The 27161-nt window shown below is 34.9% G+C and overlaps 1 protein-coding gene across 1 annotated transcript in view; it reads left to right on the top strand.

The window, feature by feature from the left end:
• Positions 1 to 12720, top strand: part of LOC129005093 (protein CREBRF homolog) — a 103171-nt gene extending 90451 nt beyond the window's left edge. The window contains exon 8 of the mRNA XM_054433888.1: positions 10623 to 12720. Within this exon, the coding sequence (XP_054289863.1) occupies positions 10623 to 10717 (95 nt within the window). The 3' untranslated portion in view covers positions 10718 to 12720. The remainder of the gene's footprint in view (positions 1 to 10622) is intronic.
• The last annotated feature ends 14441 nt before the right edge of the window (positions 12721 to 27161 follow it).

The raw sequence follows: 27161 nt of genomic DNA, 5'->3' as shown, positions 1-27161 counted from the left end.
ACCAATCGGGGGTTGGGCTTGTGTTCCTTAGCCCTTTTGATGAAAGAACGCCCAGTTTGGCCAATATAATATTTTTCACAACTACCACATTTTAACTGATATACCCCGGTCCTGTCCAAATTATCTTTACCTGTAGATGAAAGTTTTGGTTTTAAAAATTGTTCAGTTTTATTAGAAGTTCTAGGGGCTGGTATGATGTTAAAAGGTTTTAATTCTTTCTTCAATAGATTATGTAATCTATGGCCGTATTCTATCGGGACATATTTGGGTTTCACGTCAGTGATCTGTTTATCATTATTGGTTTTACTATCCATCTGCTTCTTCAATATTTTATTAACCATATTGGAGTCGTATCCATTGGCCCTGGCAATATGTTTAATTATATTTAACTCTGTCTGGAAATCATCTGGCGTTAATGGAACTCGGAGCAATCTGTTGATCATGCTATTATATGCTGCTATTTTGTGACTGAAAGGGTGGTAAGAAGAGGCGTGAATAGTCTGATCAGTTGTGGTTGGTTTTCTATAAATATTGTATTTGAATTTTGAATCATATTTCTCAATTGTGAGGTCCAAAAAATTGAGTTTGTTGTTATTTTCAACCTCTTGGGTAAACTTCAATTTCGGGGTTATATTGTTAAGATATTTGTTAAGGAGTTCTATTTGTCTATTGTTTCCATCAAAAACTACTATAGTGTCATCCACATATCTAGAGTAAAATAGGATCTTCTTGCTGTATGGATTTTTATCAGATAGGATGTGCTTATTTTCTATGTAGTTGAGATAAATTTCTGATATGATTCCTGATAACGGTGAGCCCATTGCTAGACCGTCAGGTTGTGAGTAAACCTTGTCATTAAAAGTGAAATAATTTTGCTCAAGGGTCAGTTTTAACAGATGCATGAGTTCGTTTTTTGCTTCAGTACTTAATGTAGAATTATTTGCGAGATTGTTGTCAATAATATCCAATGTTTCTTTGATAGGTACATTTGTATATAAGTTTACAATATCAAAGGATACCAATGTGTGATGACTTTTTACTTGCATAGTTTTAGTTTTTTCGATTAATTCTAGATTATTCTTCACACTGTGAATATGGTCAAAGGTGTAATTTTCTCTCAGAATTTTGTCAAGTTTTTTGCCAATTTATATGATGGAGCTGACATAAAATTTACCAGGGGCCTTATCGGAACGTTCTCTTTATGTATTTTGGGCAAACCTTTTAGGTTAGGTGCTGACGGATTCATTATTTTTAGAGCTTTTATTTCATCTAGGCTTAGAAGTGTTTTGCTCTTATTAATAACTTGATTTATTACAGTACTATATTTCACAGTAGGGTCTTTTTCGATTTCTAAAATATTATTTGATAAGATAAAATTATTCACTTTCTCGATGTAGTCTTTTTTATAAAGTACTACGAGGGTGTTTCCTTTGTCTGCTTTAGTTATAAGAGCATTGTTCTCATTAAGTTTAATCCTAATACTGTTAAGAGCCTTTTGTTCACCATTTTGTTTTATAATTGTTGATGTGTTCTTTTTCTGCATAGTTTTAATTTTCTTATTTACTATGGCACGGAGGTAAGTTCTTTCATCAGAGTTAGGTATTAATTTGATGGCGGTTTCAGCAGAAATAAGTTCCTCAAAAATTCCCTTTTTATTGTTTTTTGAAAAATTGTATTTTAGGCCTTTGTTCAGAAGGTTTATTTCATCTTGTTCAAAATTTATGTCGGTTTTGTTTATGACTCTTGGATAAAATTCAAAATCAAATGTAATAATTTCTTCCCTGGGTTTTTGTGCATTCATTAGATTAGTTAGTTTTTTATCTTGTTCTTTTTTCTTTTTGTAAGTTTTCTTACCTACACGGGTTTCTATTAAAAGTAATTGTTTGTGGTATTCCAAAATATGTAATTTATCTCCCAATTCAAGTTGCTTCTTGTAAAGAAGAGTGTTCAACATGCTTTTCTTTTTATAAAGAGACTTTATTTCATTTTTGATCCATGCTTTTTCGGCAGCTTGTTTAGCTTTTTTGGCAGCATATGAAGTGCTCTTAATTCTTATTTGTACATATTTAGGGATTATTTGGTAACTTAAACATGATTTGTTGAACTTGATGTGGCAAGAAGTGTAAGCAAGTTTAAGCTTGATATTTTCAAACTGACTGGCAGTGGAAGCTTGACTAGCTTGAATAGATTTAAACATTTTTGTTTTTTCTGCCCCTGAATGAGATATAGGAAATTGATTTCTTTTTGTTGGGTTTCTTTGGTGAATTTAATTTTCTTATTAATATTGTTGATATATGTTAATAATTACTCAGATTCATCGTCATTTCCTTTAAATAAGCATAAAGTATCATCTACATATCTGTACCAATAAACAATGTTGTTTATGAATGGATTTGTTTCAATAATAATTTTGGATTTTTCCATTTCTGTCATAAAGATTTCTGATAAAAGTCCTGGAAGGGGAGATCCCATTGGTAGACCATCTTCTTGTACATAGAAAAACGAATCATAACTAAAGTAATTTTGCTTAACAATTACCTCTGTAATAAATGGTTTTAAGTTACCTTTGTCAGTAGCTCAAATGGTCGTTAAAACTCTACAACCAGGTTTCGATGCTGAGTTGCACCATGATCACGTAAGTCAGCAGGATAACTTCTTGCTCACATGTCGGTCAAATTGACGTCGTTAAAAAGTTTATAAACACAATACAGGACGTAAAAAACACATACATTAAACACGAACAGGTACAAAACATATTACGATCGAGATCAAACTATCGAACGGGCCCGTCACGGTTATCGGCGGCAGGAGGACTGAAGACGGCACCGTGTGCGGTGGTGTGACCTTGAGGTTACTGATAACCGAGATAGTGGACTCGTCCTTTGTGCTTCCTCCCCCGTAGATGAACTCGTCCGGTGGGTTTGGCATTCCAATATTTTGTTAAATATAAGGTGCGAACTATAGTTCAGTTTATCGTTTAAAACCAATTCTTTATCCTGTTGGAGGGCTCTGTAGATATGGTATTCCTCCAGTGTGTCCAAAATATGTCCTTTATTTTGAAATTCTAAAATTTTCATGTTGTCTTCAATTTTTGCAGCCGAGTGTTCTTCATCGATTATGTGTTGTGCAAAGCTAGATTTTTGCTGCACCAATCGGGGGTTGGGCTTGTGTTCCTTAGCCCTTTTGAAGAAAGAACGCCCAGTTTGGCCAATATAATATTTTTCACAACTACCACATTTTAACTGATATACCCCGGTCCTGTCCAAATTATCTTTACCTGTAGATGAAAGTTTTGGTTTTAAAAATTGTTCAGTTTTATTAGAAGTTCTAGGGGCTGGTATGATGTTAAAAGGTTTTAATTCTTTCTTCAATAGATTATGTAATCTATGGCCGTATTCTATCGGGACATATTTGGGTTTCACGTCAGTGATCTGTTTATCATTATTGATTTTACTATCCATCTGCTTCTTCAATATTTTATTAACCATATTGGAGTCGTATCCATTGGCCCTGGCAATATGTTTTGGCCCTGGCAACGGGCTCACCGTTATCAGGAATCATATCAGAAATTTATCTCAACTACATAGAAAATAAGCACATCCTATCTGATAAAAATCCATACAGCAAGAAGATCCTATTTTACTCTAGATATGTGGATGACACTATAGTAGTTTTTGATGGAAACAATAGACAAATAGAACTCCTTAACAAATATCTTAACAATATAACCCCGAAATTGAAGTTTACCCAAGAGGTTGAAAATAACAACAAACTCAATTTTTTGGACCTCACAATTGAGAAATATGATTCAAAATTCAAATACAATATTTATAGAAAACCAACCACAACTGATCAGACTATTCACGCCTCTTCTTACCACCCTTTCAGTCACAAAATAGCAGCATATAATAGCATGATCAACAGATTGCTCCGAGTTCCATTAACGCCAGATGATTTCCAGACAGAGTTAAATATAATTAAACATATTGCCAGGGCCAATGGTTACGACTCCAATATGGTTAATAAAATATTGAAGAAGCAGATGGATAGTAAAATCAATAATGATAAACAGATCACTGACGTGAAACCCAAATATGTCCCGATAGAATACGGCCATAGATTACATAATCTATTGAAGAAAGAATTAAAACCTTTTAACATCATACCAGCCCCTAGAACTTCTAATAAAACTGAACAATTTTTAAAACCAAAACTTTCATCTACAGGTAAAGATAATTTGGACAGGACCGGGGTATATCAGTTAAAATGTGGTAGTTGTGAAAAATATTATATTGGCCAAACTGGGCGTTCTTTCATCAAAAGGGCTAAGGAACACAAGCCCAACCCCCGATTGGTGCAGCAAAAATCTAGCTTTGCACAACACATAATCGATGAAGAACACTCGGCTGCAAAAATTGAAGACAACATGAAAATTTTAGAATTTCAAAATAAAGGACATATTTTGGACACACTGGAGGAATACCATATCTACAGAGCCCTCCAACAGGATAAAGAATTGGTTTTAAACGATAAACTGAACTATAGTTCGCACCTTATATTTAACAAAATATTGGAATGCCAAACCCACCGGACGAGTTCATCTACGGGGGAGGAAGCACAAAGGACGAGTCCACTATCTCGGTTATCAGTAACCTCAAGGTCACACGGTGCCGTCTTCAGTCCTCCTGCCGCCGATAACCGTGACGGGCCCGTTCGATAGTTTGATCTCGATCGTAATATGTTTTGTACCTGTTCGTGTTTAATGTATGTGTTTTTTACGTCCTGTATTGTGTTTATAAACTTTTTAACGACGTCAATTTGACCGACATGTGAGCAAGAAGTTATCCTGCTGACTTACGTGATCATGGTGCAACTCAGCATCGAAACCTGGTTGTAGAGTTTTAACGACCATTTGAGCTACTGACAAAGGTAACTTAAAACCATTTATTAAGTCTTATAGCTCAGGGGCAGAAAAAACAAAAATGTTTAAATCTACCTCTGTAAGTTTGATAATATATTTATTTCATTTATTTTCAATTTGTTGTCGTTTATTAGGTTTCTTTTCAATATAGATAATGTTTCTTTGGTTGAAATATTCGTATACATATTGTTTACATCGAAAGATAAGAGTAAAACGTCGCTAGGAATATCTATATCTTTAATTTTGTTGTTAAGATCTTGGGTGTTTTTCAAAGAAGAATCAGATTCTAAATTTACATTTTGATTTTGTTGTTTAAGTATTTTGATAGTTTGTATGAAGGTGAATTTATGAAGTTTACTACGGGTCGAATTGGTATGTCTTTTTTGTGGGTTTTGGGCTGACCTCTTAAATTTGGTGCTTTTGAATTTGTTGCTTTTAATAGGATTTTATCTTTCTTATTGATACTTTTGCATTTCGTTAGAGTATCATTTATTGCTTTTGACAATATATATATATGAATTTGAACGGATGGTATTTTTGGCCTCTAGGAACCTCAAAACGAAAAAAAAAAAAATTGGTCCCGGGTCCAGGTCTTACCATGAGTACTACGGTAATAGCTTATTCCCTATATGGGAAATTCGCTAAACAGTTTATCCAACAATCATATGACGTCACTAATTATCATATCCACAGACCGAGCGACCCAGTTGTGCAACAGACGTCCCTGTATACCACAGCAGAGAATTCAGGGCCTTCAAATAGACCATTACAAAGATATAATTAACCAAACTTAACTAAAATTAACTATAAACTTTTTAATAAAATAACATTGGAACACTGACGCAAATATGCGACGTCAGTCTATGGGTAGAAACCGGCTGTCGCATATGTGATTCGCTGGTCCTTATGAATGAAAAATGTTGAACTATTGCGGTAGCAAAAGTGTCAACTTGTGTGTACACACTTGTAAATCCAGTTTAAATCTGGTTTGCGCACAGTCCTCTGTGACCTGTGAGCGACACGTTGATGGTCACTGGTTCTGGTTGATCAAGCCTATCTTGATCAAGCCTATGGTATATCAAGCACTTCCATTATATTATATCAAATCCTATTTATTCAATTGAGGAGTATAACAAGTTGTAAATATGTATTACTAGCTGTACCCGCGGGCTTTGCCCCGTTTAACTTCATAAGTATTCGCATGGCTCATTCACGTCCTGGTTGAAGTTCGTTCGCTACGCTCACTCACCTTTAGGTTGGAGCTCGTTTGCTGCGCTCACTTGCCTTCAGGTTAGCTCGTTCGCTACACTAACTCGCCTCCAGGTTGAAGTTCGTTCGCTACGCTCACTCACCTTTTGGTTGGAAATTAGCTGTTGTCATAAATTAAAAAAAATAATAGTACTGCACCCTGTTGGCAATCCTTGTAACTTTTATGCTATTGAACATCATAGAACAGAACCAACTTGTTTAATGGAAACAGCTGTTAAGATTCATTAATTCCTTTTAAATATGATACATCATAAGGTTAACATGGGGAACTACAGAGCCACTGGGGCGGAGCCCGAAAGGATTTTTGAGATAAGAATATGCATTAATGTTAATCGGGAATGTGAGCTATCATCATGCCAAATTTCAGCCCAATCCATCCAGTAGTTTATGCGTGATTGAGCAACACACACACACACAAACTCACAAACTTTCAGATTTATAATATTAGTAAGATAAAGTAGTTATAAGCCCTGTTAGCTATAGGGAAATGACACTATTCTGTTGTATGATTACTCATGTACACATTATGAATAAAGATTGATTTGATTTGATTTGATTCCTCCCTCTAACAAAAATATCATTTTCTTCCACCTGAATTGGTCTGAGATGATCAGCATGACAAAATCTCGTCTTGCCCATGACGTTTACAAGATAGGTTTAACTATCTTGTAAATCTTGTCTTATGTAATCTTGTCTTGTTTAACTGGGATTTAACATCGCACAATTTGGCAGGAAACCCAAGAAACTTTTTCCTGCCTATCAGTCTTTATTAATACAGGCTTTCACTAAAGAACCTATTGCTACTATGACTATCGTAGGCCCATTTTTGCAATTCATGTTGCTTCCTAGCCTCATCTAGTAAATTTGGTTTCAGCATTGTTAATTTGGTTCTAGACTTCTAGTGTAAGAACCGTTCAGTATACAATTTCATATAAGGTCAATTTCATATATAGTCATAAGGGACTCACGCCTGTCACTGCAGTTGGGATGTTGTGATAAGAAAACTGAAAATTATCTAGCTTGTCCTGTAAAGAAGTAGGCTGATTAAGCTTCTTGCTCGACACCTGGCGTAGCAGACTTTTCTCGACTTCCTGCACCGAACGCTCAGCGGCTCTGTTGGATGTCGGGTGATAGGGCGGGTACGGTTTGAATTTGACTCCATTGTATTCTTCGTAAGAAATTCACAAAACTCAAGGCTAGTGAACAAGGTACCATTATCAGAGACCAATTCTTTTGGCACACCATAGCTCGCAAACAAAGTCCGGATTTTCTCTTTAGTCTTGGCAGTAGATGTAGAGCTCGTCAAAAAAGCCTCGATCCACTTTGAGTAATTATCGACCAGGGTAAGCATCTGCTGTCTTGACGTGGGATCTTCTGCAAAATTAATGTGAACTCAGAGCCATCTCTCTGAGCCAATGGCTAGTGGCCATTGCTGCAATAGAACCTTTGGACTGTAATTTCTTGTGCCTTGACATACATAACAAGACGAAACTGTCACCTCAATGAATTTTTCAATTCCTGTCACCACACGTAGCTGCTGGCCAACAACTTCCTACAAACCAGGATGCTGGTCATGGAGCGTCTGGATATCTCCCTCAACATCTTAGGAATCACCACCCGACCTCCCCACAAGATACAATTCTTGTCCACAGATAACTCATATCTTCTCCTCTGAAAAAGAAGCAACATAGGATTTTGAATTCCCCAGTAGCCGTGAAGAACTAAATCCTGAACCCTCGACAACAATAGACAATAGACAATGTGCTTTATTTACACATTCGTGGGAGAATAGTACATGCGTCAAAACAAAAGATTTTAGATTGTCAAAGTTATACAATGCTCAAGATTTTTTTTTTTTTTTTTTTATAAATGTGATAACACAAAGTTAACATTTTGATGCCCAGAGAGAGCTCTCGTCGGCGGCGGCGCTGTGTCAGGTGTTCAGGAATTCTGATTCTGAGTAGTAGGGTCTTCCTTGGAGCCATTCCGTTAGCTGGTTCTTGAAACGTTGGGGTGGCTGGCGTCTTAGATGGTCGGGTAGGTGGTTGAAGAAGAGCGCTCCTTTGTATGAAGGTTTCTTCTCGAAAAGCGTTAGGCGGTGTAGTGGGAGGGTGAAATTTGTGGCATGTCTTGTGTTGTATGTATGTAGTTCATGATGTCTTAACTGTTGTGAGGTGACTGCATGCAGAATGGTTTCCCGAATGTAGAGTGAGGTTGCTGTGAGGATTTTTAGTTGTTTAAAAGATTCCCGGCTGCTTTCTTGGTAGTGTAGTCCTGCTAGGCATCTGATTGCTCTTTTTTGTAGAGTAAGAATCTTTTCCATATTGGATGCTGATGTTCCTCCCCATGTCACTATTCCATATCTTAAGAGGGCTTCGAAAAGAGCAAAGTAGGCAACTTTAGCTATCTCCAGGCCACATATTTGTTTGAGTCTTCGAATTACGCGGGTACCTGATGAGAGTTTCTTGCCAAGTTGGTCGATGTGTTGCTTCCATGACAGTTTTGAGTCAATTGTGATACCTAGATATTTGGTTATGTTGCTTGCTTCCTGCTTGCTTGCTTGCACGGGGAGAGGTGCTAAGTTTGTACTTTTATTTTTTGTGTTAAAAATAATTTGTACTGTTTTGTTTTCATTTAAGACCAGATCATTGTTTATACAGTAGTGTTTAGCTTGGTTGAGGCATGCAATCATGTTTGTCTCAAGCATTTCAGTAGCTTTATCAGAGATGGTAAGCACAGTATCGTCTGCATACATTATAGTGGAGCAGGCATCATCCATGCAGTTTGGCATGTCATTAGTGAGGAGGAGGAAGAGCACTGGTCCCAGTACAGATCCTTGTGGAACCCCTCTTTTTACACCAGTTGTTGGAGATTGGATTTTGTAGTTTATGTTATTTTGGGTGTGATTTATTTCTACCAGTTGCTTTCTTCCCTTGAGATAGCATTTAAACCATTCTGCTTCTTTACCTCCTACTCCTAGGGCTCTTAGTTTTTGTAGTAGCTGGTCGTGATTGAGACAAACAAAGGCTTTGCTAAAGTCAAGAAACAGGCTGGTCACTGAGCATCCTTCCTCCAATTGGTCTATGACATGTTCTGTCAACTGTATCAGGGCTGTTGTTGTAGATCTACCCCTGAGGAATCCGTGCTGTTTATTCGTGAGTAGGCTATGCCGTTCGAGATGGCTTAGGAGTCTAGCAAGTACAATTTTTTCAATTATTTTTGAGAATGTTGGGATCAGGGATATTGGCCGATAGCTGCTAGGTTCACTTCGTGGCCCTTTTTTATATTTTGGGTATATTTTGGCGGTCTTTAGAGCAGTTGGAAAAATTCCTTGCTGTGTACAATGGATCTTTTTCTGCCAATCTTCCTACGTCCAAGGACGTAATTGGGGAATCGTCACTCGAACTGCAGAAATTGATTACTTATACACAAGACTCCACATGTGAAATATAGTTATCCTCCAACTCCAAGAATTCATCCTTTTGTATCTGTAGGCGTGATAACGCATCAGCTAGATGTAAGTTAGCTTCTTTTCAAAATTTAACTTCACAATTGTATGCTGCCAGAATGAGAGCACATCTCAAGTCTTGCTGCAGCTAGGCTAAGCACACCACGGCTTGATCCAAAAATAGCCACTATAAGCGTGTGATCTGTCTGTAACACACAGTTCTTACCCCCATAAATATATTTGTGGAATTTCTTGAGACCAAATATCAATGCCAAGGCTTCTTTGTGTAGCTTAGCTGGGAATAATATTTCTCACTAGTGCTAAGAGTTGTGGATGCAAAAGCTATAGGCCACCCTTCTCCATCAATAACATGAGACAGAATGGCTGACACTCCCCTAGGGCTAGCATCACAGTTAAAACAAGTGGCTTAGACACATCATAATGTACCAAAATATTGTAGTCCAAAACCAACAATTTACTTTCATTAAAAGTGCATGAACACTCTGCGGTCCACTTCTAGGGGAGATCTTTCTTCAAAAGCTCATAAAAACTACTGATTTCGAGAACTAATTGTAAATAAGCTTTCTTTTGTAATTAGTCAAACCAATGTAGGCCCATAACTCATCCCTTATACATGGTTCTGGTGCATTTTGAATAGCTGAAACAATTCCTTGCTTTTCTGAGGGTTGATTCCCTTGGGTCACATAGCCTAAATACTCAACCCTAGGCTGTATAAATGTACACTTGCTCTCATTTACTCCATTGTTAACAAGGGTTGTGTTGTGACTCCTCTGCTACTGCTAACTGCTGATAGTCATTAGTGAGGTCAATTACTGAAATTATGTGCATCCTAACGAGGCAAAAATATCTTCTGGTTGTGGTTCTGTTTGCAACACAGGGTTTAGTGTTACCTTAAAATCGGCACACAATCTTACACCATTCGGCTTAAGAACCATTATCTTATGTTATCTTTATGTTTTACAGAAGTGAAGGTGGCTGGACACACAACAGAGTTTGTCAACAAAGTATTGGACAAAGTGAAGCAAGGCACAGCCAATGGAGGTTTGGATGACCTTTAAAGGATTTATTTATACACTTATTTTTCATTATGATTATGAATTAATTGTTATTTTAAGTTAAATATTTGTAATGGTTTTTTCAGGAAAATAGATCTTACATATAGATATCTATATATTTTTATGGAATACTTGTTGATTTTTGGTTGTTTTACATTTGTATTGTAAAACAAAATTATTTATGCCTAGATATTGACGTGTACAAAATTTCAAGGTTTTGTATATAATTTACAAACAGATTTTTTTTCATACATTGTAATTTCTGTAGAGAAATCGTTTCATATCACAAGTTATTCTGAGAGCAACTTACAATAAAAAGGATCAAAATTTAATCATTTTAAAACTTAAAATTTGTACCTTTTTTAATGTTCATGACCAAGTGCTCATTATTTGAGAGATGATGCAAAGGTTAAATGCTTCTTTTAAAATTTATATTCTTCAAATATTCATTATAGTCAACACATTATTCAATTCAATAAGTTTTAACTTGGATTACTTACGCTGATTTAATACAATTATTTGTGGGATTGTATAGGTTGCCTTGTGGTATTTAACGATTTCATGTGTATGCCTTTAGTTCCTTGCCTTTTTAACTTTCTGTGATGGTTTTCGTGAATATAAATAATCCCTATGTTAAATGTTTGTGTGTTTGGGTGTTCATTGTTTGCTTATGAGTGTGTTGTTCTACTGTGCAAGTGTAAACATTCACTAAGGATACTAAAACAAACTTCTCATGCATACCTGATGTTTGATACCTACTGTGACTCCCCTTACACTTACATAAGGATTGCCCATCCTTTGGCACTCTACTTTAATTAGTAATCAATGCAAACATTAGTGTTATTGGAAGAGATGAGATAACACATTCCCATCAGATCTTATAAAACAATATAAATCTTTCTTTGGTATCCTTAGTCAATGATATAACAATTACAGTACTCTAAGATATTCACCTCAATTGAGTTGTGTTGATGTTTTTTATGTCTTGACCAAAAGCTGAAAGCATTTGTACAATATTATGATATAATTACTTTTAGTTATAAGTTAAAATATTGCATAGTTTTAGTTGGATAGTTAATCTTTAAAACAAATTATACTTATTATAATATTAGTCCTGTAATTTTTTAATAATTGTTGTAATTTTTTCTTGATGTATTTACGTACAATATAACTCTTATTGAATGCTACATAACTCACAATGTGTAATAATTACACAATTTATAAAAAGTAAATTTACAGTCTGTAATAATTGAAAATGCATTTCATCCTTTAAAAATACTGTATACAAAATGTAAAGACAGGGCAGCTATTGGGAAGGAAACGCCAACGGAAACGGATTTTGTGGTTTCAGTTGTAATTAAATAACCTAAATATCCCCATAAACTCAACCTATGCCGACCTTTTATTATTACCTTGAGATGTTATATTTACATAAAAAGTATTTTTGTTTCCTAACTTTGTTTTTCAAATACCCTATGAAAAAAATACAGTTCATCACACAAAAAGTGTCTTTTCAACCCTCCCTCATTTCCCGATTTCAGATTCGCTCGGTCATTAAACAGCTCGGTTCAAAAAGAGTCACTTTACACCATAGTGATGAAATATACTTTATTTCACATAATTTTTGCTGTTATTCCCAAATAGGTTTAATTTTAATTCTTTTCAGTCATTATATAAAACTGATAGATAGTAAAGCCTTAATCAAAGCATTTTACTATGTGTTGTATGTAATAGAATATATTTTAAAGATTGCTTTGAGAACAATTCAAGATTGCATTGTGGTAGGTGCTGTAACTAGCCGAATGACTAACCTGTTTGAGATATGGAAGAGCCTTAAATCAATAAGAGCACAATATTTGTAACATAAATACAGTTTTAAATGCACTTAAAACTACAGTTGTTATATTTTTCAAAACCTTGCTATTTGCTTTGTTAGTTTTAGCATAGACAAAAAGAACTAAGTATAGGCAGTCAGCAGTGCTGCGGTTAGTGTAAGTTCTGGCGTTCACCGCTGCGAGCGCCGTGTAGTTGCGACGCACAAGGTACGTAACTACACGGCGCTCGCAGTGGTGAATGCCAAAACATATGCTAACCGCAGCACTGCTGATGGTCTATATTTAATTCTATTTGTCTATGGTTTTAGATACAGATTTGAATATGTAATAACTTATTACTACTACCATATGAGTTACAATATTTTTGCTAGTTGTGAATGGACTCTGCTTTAAAACCAAGTTTTTATATTGTTGTGTGGTAATTAACACTAATGTAGTGTCTTATGCTAGTACATAAAACCACTTATTATAAAGAATATTATTTTTATAATCCCTTATGGAAGATACTTGTAATATATTCTCCTCTTTGACATAAGCTATCTATCTTGGCTCATCAACACAGTGTCTTGGCTATTTTTCTACAAAAAATAAATGATGATTTAACTTCTGGACTACCGGTACAGTAGTTTTCACAACCATGCTTAATTATCAGGTTTCAATAGTAGTATTAACATTGTATTCATAGTATTACTTTTAAGGATCTAATGTTGTGAGTGAGCCACAGTTGCTGTGGTTGTTTCTAGATGTGTACATTCATACAGTAGTCATAATGTTAGTGAAAGCTGCTCAATTAATATAGTCACTGAATCTATAAAGCCTGATTAAAACTTACCATCTTTTGTTCTCATGATTGCTACAACAGTCAGTTGGTAGATGTTAATTGGTCTGAAGGGATTATTGCATGGCTCCTTTTCTGACCAACAGATAACAATGTCCTTATCTTACCAAACTATGTTACCGAGCCAGATTACCACATAATTCATCATGTACAAAGAGCACACTCGATTGGCCTTTAATTTGTTAACCATTTATAATGTTTTTTTTTTATTAATAGAACTGTGTATTTTTAATTGGACACACTGGTTATCAGTTTTGGTAAATCAAAATTGAATGGATCTGTTATAAAAAAAAAAAATAAAGTAATCATAATCACTCAATTCATCCAAATTTTAGAACCAATTAGAGATTTAACAAGGTTTCCTTGCTATAAACCATCCTGCTTAATCAGCTGATATGAATATGGTTACTGTTAACAAATTGTTTGTATGAATGGAATGGTCTTCGTTCATTCTCATACGTGACTTCAGAGCGTACTCCTAGTTTGTATAATTGGTATGTAACATAGTTAATAACACCTAACTTTTTTGTTCCATCCATTAAAAGGTTATACCAGGGGGCTTACCCTTCATTGATGTATCAGCCGATAGTGAATGTGTTAAACTTGCGGTTTCTATCAAACGTAATAAACTAATTCATTTAGTACCTTTAGGATTTTTATTATGTTTAAGCATATTTTAGATTAATAGGTAGTAAAGCCTAAGGAAAATACACCATGGTAAAAAAAATACTAGTTTTTGATTTGGCCTAATATATGTAGACACTACTAGTTAAAAAACAACATTATTTTTATACATATCATGTATATTGCATTAATATTCAATGGAGTAATGTCAGGCGTTTTACTTGTTTTGGAAATCAACTTAAGCCTAAAACTATTTCTTAGCTTTAGGAAAGATAATTATTTTGTGAACTGAAAATATTATTTCTTGTTTAAGTATAAGTAACGTTACTAAAGCTGTTGTTGGTTGGTAAAGTTTTTAGACTACTGTTTGATCGAATGAAATAATATTTTAACGTTTCAATAATGAAATACCGGGTCAATCAATATATATATATATATATATATATATATATATATATATATATATATATATATATGGGAATATGATGGTGAGTTTTGTAATTGTTGTTTTCTTAACTTCTGAGGGTTTATAATGTTGGATAAGCAAATATTTGCTCAAACATTTGTTATAATACTACTGCATATTATATGATTAGATGAGTTTCCTCTTATAGTTCCAAACACATAGGCTGCAAACCAAGTATAAAGACAATATATACATTTAAGTTTATTAAGAAATTGTGCACTAACTAAAAGTTGTGTATCATTATGATTGAATTTATGTTAAGCCTATTTCAATAGTGTTGTATTGAAACAAGTTGATTTTGCCTAATCTCTGCATTGCTAACTTTGATTTTTTTAAGTAATTCCTCTTGAATGGTATCTGTATTGGCTACTAAAACTCAGTAGAAAGTTAAGTTTATCATTAATTATTACAAGTATATTTTCTATAGTGATGTGTCGATACCAAAATGTATCAATTCTCGATACCGATCCCATTTTTTGCTTTATACCAAATTTTCTGAATGGATTGGTTATACTACACCAACTCCTGTTTTTATGTCCCTCCATGAAGTATTTTTGTGGTAATGGGGTGTTTTTCAAGTAAAGAAAAATCTATGCAGCAATGATATATTCCAACTAGCCAATTTGTCAAACCCTTAACAAATTAAAAAGTACTATATGGATAAATGAAGATCTAACAGTAAACAAATATAAACAAATGTAAATTGGTTTAAAATAAAGTTTTTTTCACAGTTTGAATTTAATTAATGCAGTTTATGAAACAAAAATAAAATGATATTATAGAGGTGTGCTAGTCTGTCATTTTCAGTCAAGCCAAACTCGATGTAATATCATCGCCAGCGGTCGTGGAGACATCATCTCCATCTTTGGCATCACTGCAAAATCCAAAATATCTTCCTCAATTACGGACACATCATCACGTATTTGTGGTCGCTGAAAAATCATGAACACCTCCTGCAGCCGTGTGGACATCATCATCAACTCCCGCGGTCACAAAAACGTCATCATCGTCTTTCATTCGCGGCAAAATAATTTAACATCACCCGTGGCCGTGTAAAGATCGTCATTGACTCTTGCTGTCACGGAAACATCATCATCATCGTCGTCTTTCGCAGTCACAGAAACGGGATGTTCGTCTTCCGCGATCGCGGCGAAATCATGAACGTTCCACGGTCGTGTAGACACCATCATTGACTCCTGCGATCATGGAAACGTCATCTTCATCTTCTGCGACCGCTGAAAAATCGTACCCTGCAGTCAAGTAAAACTCGTGAACATTTGCCGCGGCCGTCTAGATGTCTTCGTCATCTCACGTGGTCACGGAAACATTGTCTTTGTCTTGCACCTTCGCGGTAATTTTCTGATTGCGCGGGCGTGTCGGGTATCATATCGGAATCGTCTTTTGAAAATCGATTCTAGATACCGATAGCAACGTCCAAGTATTGGTGGTTCGAGAATCGGTATCATGAATCGACACATCCCTAATTTTCTAAAACAATTATTCATAATACTGATCAATTTTACTGTTTCTTTTAGATACATGATTTAAAGTAACTGGTTAAATTACCAATAACAAATGTACCTAAGTTGATTTAAAATAAAGTTTTTTTTCACAGTTTGAATTTAATTAATGCAGTTTATGAAACAAAAAGAATATCACACAGCATTTGCCTTCTCTCCACTTGTATTACATAGTTAGTAAACTGAAACTCTTTCATCGAACAACAGAGTGGTAGATTATATTTATTTTGTTTAAATATTTTTGTATGAATCACATTAAGCTATTATTAATAACATGTAGCCTATTATGGTTTTATGATGGATGTACATTATAGTATTTTGTACATAGGCTAACATTTACCAGTCACTATGTGAAGAATTCAATTTGGTATTTAGCTGCGCCAGCTATTTTAGTGTTATTTGTACCATAAGAATGCATTGTTATTTGTTATATATGTACATATATAATATTATATGTTATAGAAAGGTGATTGATTAACTTGCTGTTTAGACGGTTGTAAATCAGCTTAAGGTAATGGTATGGAAACATTACATTTATCTGTAATTCCTTAAAGATTGACAAATGAATGTTTATCAATTGAGATTTTGACTGTGTGATATTTTGCATCAAAAATTCTCTTTTTACAATTCCCTCCGATTAAAGCCCTGATACAACTAACTATGCCTGCTATAGTAAACACACCTTGAGACAAAAGAACTATACAACAAAGAACTATAGCCTACTATACATTAATTGTCATTTTAAATACTAATGCAATTTTAAAACATAAATTTGAATATTTTTGTTAGTAAATCAAGAAACTATCTCATATACTGATAAGGGATTGATTTTCAGTGTATGACTGCAACAACAATATCTGAATTGTTTTAATACCTCCATAATTTGTAGCCAATTATTCCTTGGAGAGAGTGACACAAGTGATGTGTTATAGTGTTTAATAGTATTCAATGTATGTTTCTGTTTCCGATAACATGAGGCTTTATATATCACAGGTTGATGTAGCGTACTAGAATGGAAGAAACTGATACTATTTTTGTGCAAATTCATATCTTACTGAAGTTTTTTGGAGTTTAGTTGTTAAATTTTCTATACAAATTGAAGGACATAAAAATGAGCTATGGATTGTTAAGCTTATTAATTCACTACTTACTCGACTACCTTACACCTGAATTTTGAAAATACCGTACATTTAACTGTTCTATTTCAACAAAATATACTATAAACAATAAACATATTACTAAGATTTCATTGACTAATAAGGGGATATCTTCATTGAAATGTCTTAATAAAAATGGCAAAGCATAGAGAATTATTTGTGACATTCTTAAGGAATCACAATCAATTTAATAGTATCACTATTATTGTTTTGTTAATACTATTATTAAAATGTGCCTAGATTTATATGCCTGTTAAATTATTCAGATTTAAGGATCTTTTAAAGCTTTTATTCAAGTTAAGTTTTTGTACTTTCCTAAAAAACCAAAATACTTGACAGCAAACATGAGTTATAACAAAAGGTGTATCAACTGTACTTTCACTTGCCAGGTACAGGGATTGTCTAGTTTCCTCAATGATATATTCTTGGTTAGAAGAACAAAATTACTGTATAAGTAGTCCTGAGAGATTGAAAAACATTCTCTCTCCAGGCCAAACATTAACTTGGATGCTATCAAGTATTGTTCGGGTAATATTGACAATTGTATTCTTCTGTAACTATTTTGTTGGCCTACATGAAAAATGAAAGTGAGTGATGCAGTGCTGCAGAGCAGTTTTACTTATAAAGACACAATGACTTTGCATTACAGTAAGAAGTGTACAAGTGACGGGTTGGTATTTCATTGTTGGTCAGCTGATTAAAAGCTGTAAGTTGATGTGTTCAGAATGTGATATTATTTAGTCATAGGTTAGACCGTCTCTGTTGCATTAATGTTGCTTTCTTCCATGTTTGTAATAACAAACAGTTACCATTGCTCTGGCTAATATTGTTTCATGTCATAATTTATATAAAATGTTTAAAATCCTAGTGATGTGTTTGTTTTATTTCATGAAACCTGTGACATTTGCCTTTTTGTTATTGGTTTTATAAAATGTTACAAAAAAGAAGGTACGATTTACATTTTTATTTAGCTTATTCATTCAATTTCATTCATCAATTATCTTAGTAATCAGTCATATGATACCCGAAGACAAGACATTTTCCAATACCCCACTCATCTATTACTTATTTAATACGCAAGCAAGTTTTTTGTGACAATTACTCCTCCGAAACTACTGAACCAATTTACATGTTTTTGGTGTCATTGGAAAGAGCTTAACGTGAAGTTGTGCAGGAAACTTTCTTTTTAGGGAAATAATTAGAGAGTGAGGCACTGGGGCCCTTTAAAGTTTTGTATTTCTCCATAAGATTAACATGGGAAACAAACATTGTTATGAAACTCCAGCCGTTGTCAAAAATTAAAAGTGAGAAGAAGAACATATGATAATTGTAAACAGTCAATAAGTTGGCTAACCAAACAGTTTGCTACAAAAATTTACTGATTTGGTTGAAATTAAATATTTACAATTTGAATTTGGGTTGGCGTAAATATTACACTGGAAAAAAGCTAGGGTGCCTGGATAAATTAATATACTAAAAAGAAAACTCAATTAAAACTGTGCTGCATTTCTTAGTAATCATAGAAAGAGCCAATTTTCAAACTATGGTAAACATAGGAAAGTCATAGAACACCACCAAGGAGAAGAAATAGAAATCATGTTTTTTTATTATTTATAATTGTTATTATGGACAACCTAATGCGGCTATTAGTAAGGCTATTTGTAGAAAACACTAAAAAACAAGATGAGCTTTTGAAAAATTATAAGATATTCACAAGAAATTTTGATTATATCGATCTGTTTGGTACATCTTGAGTATTTCCATAATCTTTTCGAATCTTTTAAAGTCGTCAGAAATTATGACTGTTATTAGTTTTAAAATAACGCCTGTAATACTTAGCAATTTCTCGAATTCAAGCATACGGGTAATTTTAAAATACCCCCGCCGCAGCAAATCTGTAGACTAAGCGAATTTCAACTTGTCTGATTACATTTTTACTAAAATATTTCCATAAATAAGACATATTTATTCCCTATTTAAATAACATTAGATTTAACGAGTGCTTAGGTTTGCTGCTACGGGGAAGGTAAAAAGTGTTTTTTGACCATACATCAATAGTATAGGATGAAATAAAAAAATTTGCCAAATTTTATCAATATATATCCATTAATAAGTAAACTACAACAATTTTCAATTTCTCCATAAGAATAACATGGGAATTTTAAATTACACTATTTTTGAATTTTCTCCCTGACCGTTAGGCATACAACAGCGCTTCAATATACTAAATTATTTATTTTTTTAAGCTCTACAAAACAGTATAAAAAGAAATTGAAAATTATTTTATTTTTAGGGTCAAAAATGGAAAAACCCCATTTTTACTCCATAAAACCCCCCATAAACCCCTGTTCCCATGGTTGGCTTCGCAAACTCGTTCGAATAAACGTAGGTTTACACGTTTGTACCAAATTTCATCAAAATCGGATCATTTTGCTCGAGTTATCGCGCTAACGGACACATATATATATATCTACTAGCTGTACCCGCGGGCTTTGCCCCGTTTAACTTCATAAGTATTCGCATGGCTCATTCACGTCCTGGTTGAAGTTTGTTCGCTACGCTCACTCACCTTTAGGTTGGAGCTCGTTCGCTGCGCTCACTTGCCTTCAGGTTAGCTCGTTCGCTACGCTCACTCACCTTTTGGTTGCAAATTAGCTGTTGTCATAAATAAAAAAAAAATAATAGTGCTGCACCCTGTTGGTAATCCTTGTAACTTTGAAGCTATTGAACATCATAGAACAGAACCAACTTGTTTAATTGAAACAGCTGTTAAGATTCATTAATTCCTTTTAAATATGAAAAATCATAAGGTTAACATGGGGAACTACAGAGCCACTGGGGCGGAGCCCGAAAGGATTTTTGAGATAAGAATATGCTTTAATGTTAATCGGGCTATTTCGCAGCCCAATCCGTCCAGTAGTTTATGCGTGATTGAGCAACACACACACACACAAACACACAAACTTTCAGATTTATAATATTAGTAAGATATAAAGCCAAAATAAGTACCCATGAACTTTTGAGAAAACTACAAGTCACACCCCCATAAACCATATACTTAAAATGTTCGTCATGACAAGAAACCTTGCGCAAAACTATCCATTATTTCTTAAATTGGCCTATAAGGTCGTAATTACTTTCCAAAGGGAACTTTCCATATACCTAATGTTAAAAATACCTCAGCTGTATTCATTGTATCATCTTATTCTTTCAATTTATTAGGCCTACCTTATTAAAATCAGGTGAGATTATTTAATTGTTTGTATTACGTATTCTGATTTGTTTATTTCAGCTTAACTTATGATACGGTTATAATAACGGTTGTTATTGTTTTTTGCTCTCCCTATTTTTACTTTTTAAAATAATTTTGATTTTCTTTTGAAGAGTTTCTTTTCTATTTTTAGTTACTTTTTGTGTGTTTCTTTCGGACTTTCAATACATTTCATATAAGTTAACACATTAAATGAACGGGACGAACTCTGTCTTAAAACCTCCAATTCTAACCTACCATGAAGACCATAGCTACGCATCAACAAGTCAAAATATCTCTACAGTCAACAATGGTAAGCATCATATTTTAGACGACTCATCGCAGGGCCTGATAACCCATTAGGCTAATTAGACTGGAGCCTAGGGCGCCAGTCAGCCAAGTGTTGTAGGGGGGGTGCCAGACAGCTAAGACTTAAAGTTGGGACTGGGGGCTTAAAGGCCCCATCTAAAGGCCCTAATAAAATTGTTTTAGGCCTAGGTGATTAACAGTTAATTTAGAAAGTATGTATATTATTGTTTGGTTTTTTGATATTTTAGGTTAGGTCTACTTTTGATTTACTACAATCATATGTTTAATAAACTGTAAAATAAATACATTATTTTAAATCAAAAAGTTTTACATTCCTTGAACAACCGATTTGTTACTATTTTAAGCCTCGTTCGCACTAGTGCAGCACGACACGGATTGGCGGCCATCATGGCATTTGTTTAACATTGAACATAAGGCGAAAAATTGCAGGTTGTCCGTTGCCGGCGTCCCTGGAACTGCCGGCATTTTCCACCATATGATCAATGTTAAAAAATTGTGTGACGGCTGCCCGTCCGTGCTGTGCCGCCCTAGTGCAAACGAAGCTTTATAAGGTCGTACTGTGAACTTAGTTTAAACAATGTCTTTGCCTTCTGTATCTATACTCAACGAGAATTAATAGTGCCTATGACTATGTCATATTGTTTAGCTCTTGAATTAAAAATATTATATCAAAGTCGAAAGATTTGCAGTTTTAAAAGTTCCTAATCAAACCATGCATTAATTTATGATCAGCTTTCTTTTGTTTTTAAATAAACTGAATAGTAGTATAATGCCTTTGGTAATTTTTAATTTTTGAATTCAGAATTAGTATTCATACTTTGAAATTTTGAAAGTGGTGGCAGAGAGGAGGGCTAGTGGTAGGGTGGAGGGGGGGGGCGCAAAAAAATGTCAGCCTACTGCTGGCGACTAGAGCCTTAATCAGGCCCTGCTCATCGGCACCACCAAACAAAGTTTTTCTCCCAAATTCATCACACCAATCAGATTTAGCACCATGGAACTAGAAAACAACCAAGAAGGTGAATTAAGTGAATTTCAACTAGTATCCAATAAGAAAGCTAAATCATCATCTTCCAACTTCCAACACACTACGAAGCGATACAAAACAGTAATACAAAACAGATTTAGCCCTTTAGCATCCACTACCGACAATGACGAAACTGACGAATCTCCTAACTCTTCTGATAAATCTCGCATTCCACCCATTTTTCTTCATGACTCGAACAATTATCAAGCTTTGATCGCAGATCTTGATAAAGTCTTAACGCAAAATTATTTTACCGTGAACAAAGGTAGTACCATCAAAATAAATGTGTCTTCATCCGATGACTTCCATGCACTAACAGCACATTTTGACAATTTAAAAGTACAATATCACTCTTTTAATTCTCCTGAAAACAAATGTCTCTATGTCGTAATGCGGAACGTCCCAATCTCCCTTTCTGACGAAGAAATTCACACAGAACTTAAACGAATGAATCTGCCAGTTCTTAAAGATACTAGATTATACAACAAAAATAAATATCCAATACCTCTTTGTGCCATCGAGCTCGAGGACTCCGACTCTGGCAATGACATTTTTGGCCTTGAATTTATTTTCCATTCAAAAATTCAGATTGAACTAAAGCGAAAGTCTAAATCCATCCCTCAGTGTATTCGCTGTCAACGCTATGGACACACTAAAAACCATTGCAAACTTGATCCCCGTTGTGTTAAATGTACAGGAAACACAATGCAGTACAGTACAGGAAACCATTTATTTTCAGATTGTCCTAAAAAGAGAAAAGATCCAGTCCAGTGTGTTAACTGTAATGAGTCGCATACAGCTAATTATCGTGGTTGCCCTTACTACCTCAGCCTTAAGACACGAGCAATCAGCAAAAGAAATCAACCAACAACCAATCAAACGGAAATCATCCATAATCAAGTTCAATACAACTCTAGTAGTACTCATTTTCCTGCTTTGTCAACCAAAAACCGCAATCCTCCAGCAAGTTCTCAAAGCGAAAACTTTGCTACCCCACACAAAACTTATGCCAATGTTACAAACGGATCGAAACATAAACGTACTGAAACACAAACTCCCCATCCTGAACCTGAAAACTCAGAACACGACTCTCTTCACCCTATTTTAAAATCACTATTATCTCTAGTTAAACCTTACCTCCCTCAAATTAAATCGTTCATCTCTCAGTTAGTAACATCTATTTTCCAGAATGGATTATAATTTACACCCAGTGAATAACTTAAATATACTTAATTGGAATGCGAATGGTTTAAAGGAAAAGCGTTCTTCATTTATTGTTTTTCTAGCTCAAAATAAAATTGACATTGCTTGTATCACAGAAACCCATCTGATATCAACGGAAAAATTTAAAATTCCAGGTTATCTCGTTTACAGATCAGACAGGGATGCGCCTAGAGCGTCTGGCGGAGTTGCCATTGCGGTTAAAAGAAACATTTCTCATCACTCATTGTATCTACCTCACATGAATAACCTAGAAATTACAGCCATAAAAATAAGAATAAACAACGATAATATTATTTTATATTCTGCTTATCATGCTCCACGGTACAAGTTTTCAAAAACGTACATTGAAAACCTCTTTCCAGATAATACTCCTACTATTTTACTAGGCGATCTAAACTGTAAGCATGAAGCTTGGGGATGCCTGAAGACAAATCCAAATGGAAGACTACTCTTAGCCGCTGCTACTGCCTACGGAGTATCAATTGTTGCCCCAAATGAGCCTACTCATTACTCATTTAACCACAATGTCAGGCCAGACATTTTAGACATTGGATTGTTTAGAAATATGCCTCGCCCAACACACATGACACCACTAATTGACCTTGATTCCGATCATCTACCAGTCATTCTTTCATTTGACGAACCACCTGAAATAGAACTTCCAAACGAAAAACTTATTAAAGGAGTAATCGACTGGGAAAAGTTTAAAGAATGCTTTCATGAAAATTTTCTCCTTCCTCGCCAACTAAAAGATAAAACCCAAATAGATGAGGCTATCGATTTGTTTGTCACTTCCATTCGTCTCTCAGTAGAACAAGCAACGGTTCGTCAGTTTAAACCCAACAAATTGTTTTCCTCGATTCCTCGATACATCCTCCCAGACAGCACACTTTCTCCTCAGGACATCCCACGGATATTGCGACAGGATATGCAAGATATCCCATAGTGGTCCTATGGTCAACTTGGGATATCACAGGATATCCACAGGAATGCCTAATGTCCCCGCCCGGGGATGTCCTACGGATAAGCTCACACGCATATCCGTGGGACATCCGAGGTCATCCCAGGGTAGTCCTCAGGACATTCTCAGGACATATGGGACTACTATGGGATGTCCCTGGGATAAAGTGTGGTCTGGGCCTGAACATAAAAAACACAAAATAATATAGATTTAGTATGAAAAGCTTAATTATAAGTTTAGTAAATTGATTAAATAGTTAATAAACACAAATTTTGAAGAAAAAAACGAGAAAAAAGTTTTTGGCCCAGACGGGTTTCGAACCTGGTACCTTCGCCTTGTGAGCCTCTTACCTTACCTCCTGAGCTATCTGCGCTTGTTGATTATGGGTGTTTTCAAGTGGTTAAAGAGTAGCCAACAGTTGCAATGGTCGCAATACTTGAAATATTTTTGATACTACAGTATATGCTATATATGATTCTGTTAATCTGTTTAGGCCTCAAGTAGTTGAATTGTTTTTCTGGTAGTTGGAGAGGATACTGGTATTTGAATATATATTATTTAATCACCATTAGATTAGCACTGTAATAATTGATTGTTATATGATTAAAATTAGTTTTTTGTTGTTTTATTAATTTAAAGTTAGAATTAAATTCACATTCCACACAACTATGATAGAACTCTAGTTTTCCTGAACTCAGTGGTAGTAATATGTCAGTAAAGTAAAGTCAACCCTTGCTAGCCATAGTATTAACAAGACATATTTTTAATCTGGGAAACCTTAAACTTTTAAAATAAATTATAAAACCTCAACATCTTAATGCGTGGGAATCTTATTTTTAGAAAAAAAAAAACAGACCAAAATTATTTGTTAAATAATGAAGACGGCCCAATTATAAATTCGGAATTACTGAAAATAATTACATCAAGAACAACACTGTAACATATCCAAAATTCAAAAGATTAATTTTTCTAATATTATTTTTTATTTTTCCAATATCCTTTAAATCATCTGTTTTAACTTTGTTTAAAATTAATTTATTAAGTAAATATTTACTTTTTATACTAGTGTAAACACAGCCTGAAGATGGAAACCAAGTTTCTGAAAGCACTAGTGAAAAAAACCAAATTATTATATATTGGCCTTGTTGAACATTTAAATTTAGATATACTGTACTGTACATTTCATCAGTGGTAGTATTTTTTTTCTTCAGTTTGTTACCGGGACATTACGGGACATTACAGGATATCCAGTGGATTTTGTACATGTCCCGGGATGTCATGGGACATTCTGGGATATCCTATGGCATTCGTACATATCCCGGGACTTTACAGGATATCCTGAGGTTAACTTACAAATCCCGGGACATTACGGTATATTGTAGGATATCCTGTGGATTTCGTACTCGTCCCGGGATTTTGCGGGATATCCTGAGGATAGCGCACATATCCCGAGACATTCTCAGGACATATGGGACTACTATGGGATGTCCCTGGGATAAAGTGTGCTGTCTGGGCTGTCCCTTATTAATTTGAAGAATAGACATAGAAGATTATGGCAACGCTACAGAACTCCTTCTTTTCGCAGAAGATATAATCAGCTCATTAGACGAGTCAAATGGGAATTAGACCGATTCAGATACAAATCTTATAACAAATATGTATCAAATCTGTCCTCTGATGACAACAACTCCTTATGGCTCACAACTAAACGAATATTGAAAGAACGCACCCCAATACCCAGTTTAACAAGCGACAAGCGAGTTTAACAAGTATATATGCGACGCTGCGGTCATTGCCACAGACCGAGGTATACATTTGAATCTTACACATAGACCGGTTGTCACTTGGATAACAGTACACACAGACCACAGGCGAAAACCTGTAAAACAGTGATCATTTACATTGTAATACGCTACAATCGTGTTTGTAAATAAATTATTCTTGTTGTTTTTTTTGTATTTTTTATAACCTTTTGTAATGTCGCATATTTGCGACGCCCGGTCTACAGCGAAGACAATAGGGAAAATTATCATAGTTTTATTGAAATAGACTAAACGTCGCATATATGCGACAGTTCATTTTTTTGTGTTTTAAGGTGAAAGTAAGTAAAAAAATAAACAGATTATTCAAGAACAGTTTATAACTGAACAAATATAAAAGCTAAAAGCTACATACGATAATGCAGCATACATACTGCATACATACATACAGTGATGCAGAAAAGTAAAGACCAGTTTTTCCAACTACTGTATAATATGACGTCACCAATCATCATATCCACAGACCAAGCGACGCAGTTGTGCGTCAGACATCTCTGTAGACCACTGCAGGGAATTCAGTGCCTTCAAATAGACCACTACAAAGATATAACCATTTTAATAACATTAGAACCCCGACGCAAATATGCGTCGGCAGTCTGTTTTAATGTGACTAGCCGTCGCATATATTCGACGGCAGTCTATGGGTGGAAACCCCATATCGTGCATATGTGCGTCGCTGGTCCATGTGAATGGAAAATTTCGTACTATTGCAGTAGCGAACGTGTTAATAAACAATGGTTGTATATGAAAGCAAAACGGACAAAGCTAATGTTTTAGCCGATTACTATCAGCGTTCATTTCGTCCGAATGATGAATTTCAAGACCCTGAATTTTCAGCTCATGTTGCCACAGTTAATTCCTGCCCACTTATCACGGTGGAACGGCCAATTAAATATACTTCTCCATCTGAAATCTCTAACTTCATCAAGTCGCTAAGAATCAAGAAAACTCCTGGACACGACGGAATACCTAACATTATTTTACATAATCTACCACGAAAAGGAATTGCTTTCCTTGCTTCTCTGTTCAATGCCTGTCTCACAAAATCATACTTCCCGCGAATGTGGAAACATTCTCTCATAATTGTCATCCATAAACCTGGAAAACCTGCATCGCAAGTAAATAGTTATCGCCCGATTAGCTTCCTCCCCACATTGTCTAAATTGTTTGAAAAAATCATCAAACAACGCCTAGACTTCTACGTAGATAGTGCTTCCCTCATACCTCCTCATCAGTTTGGTTTTCGCTCCCACCAATCCACGACACATCAACTTTTAAGAGTTTCTGAAGACATCATTAAAGGATTTGAAAGAAAATGTCATACTGCTGCAGTTTTTCTTGATGTAAGTCAGGCCTTTGACCGTGTTTGGCACGACGGTTTGTTGTTTAAACTAAGAA

Source organism: Macrosteles quadrilineatus, unplaced genomic scaffold, assembly GCF_028750875.1.
Source record: "Macrosteles quadrilineatus isolate MER2022 unplaced genomic scaffold, UCM_ALF_1.0 Scaffold_15__1_contigs__length_3749704, whole genome shotgun sequence".
NCBI lineage: Eukaryota > Metazoa > Arthropoda > Insecta > Hemiptera > Cicadellidae > Macrosteles > Macrosteles quadrilineatus.
Note: the sequence above shows the minus strand (reverse complement) of the source record. Positions and strands in the feature narration are given on the sequence as shown.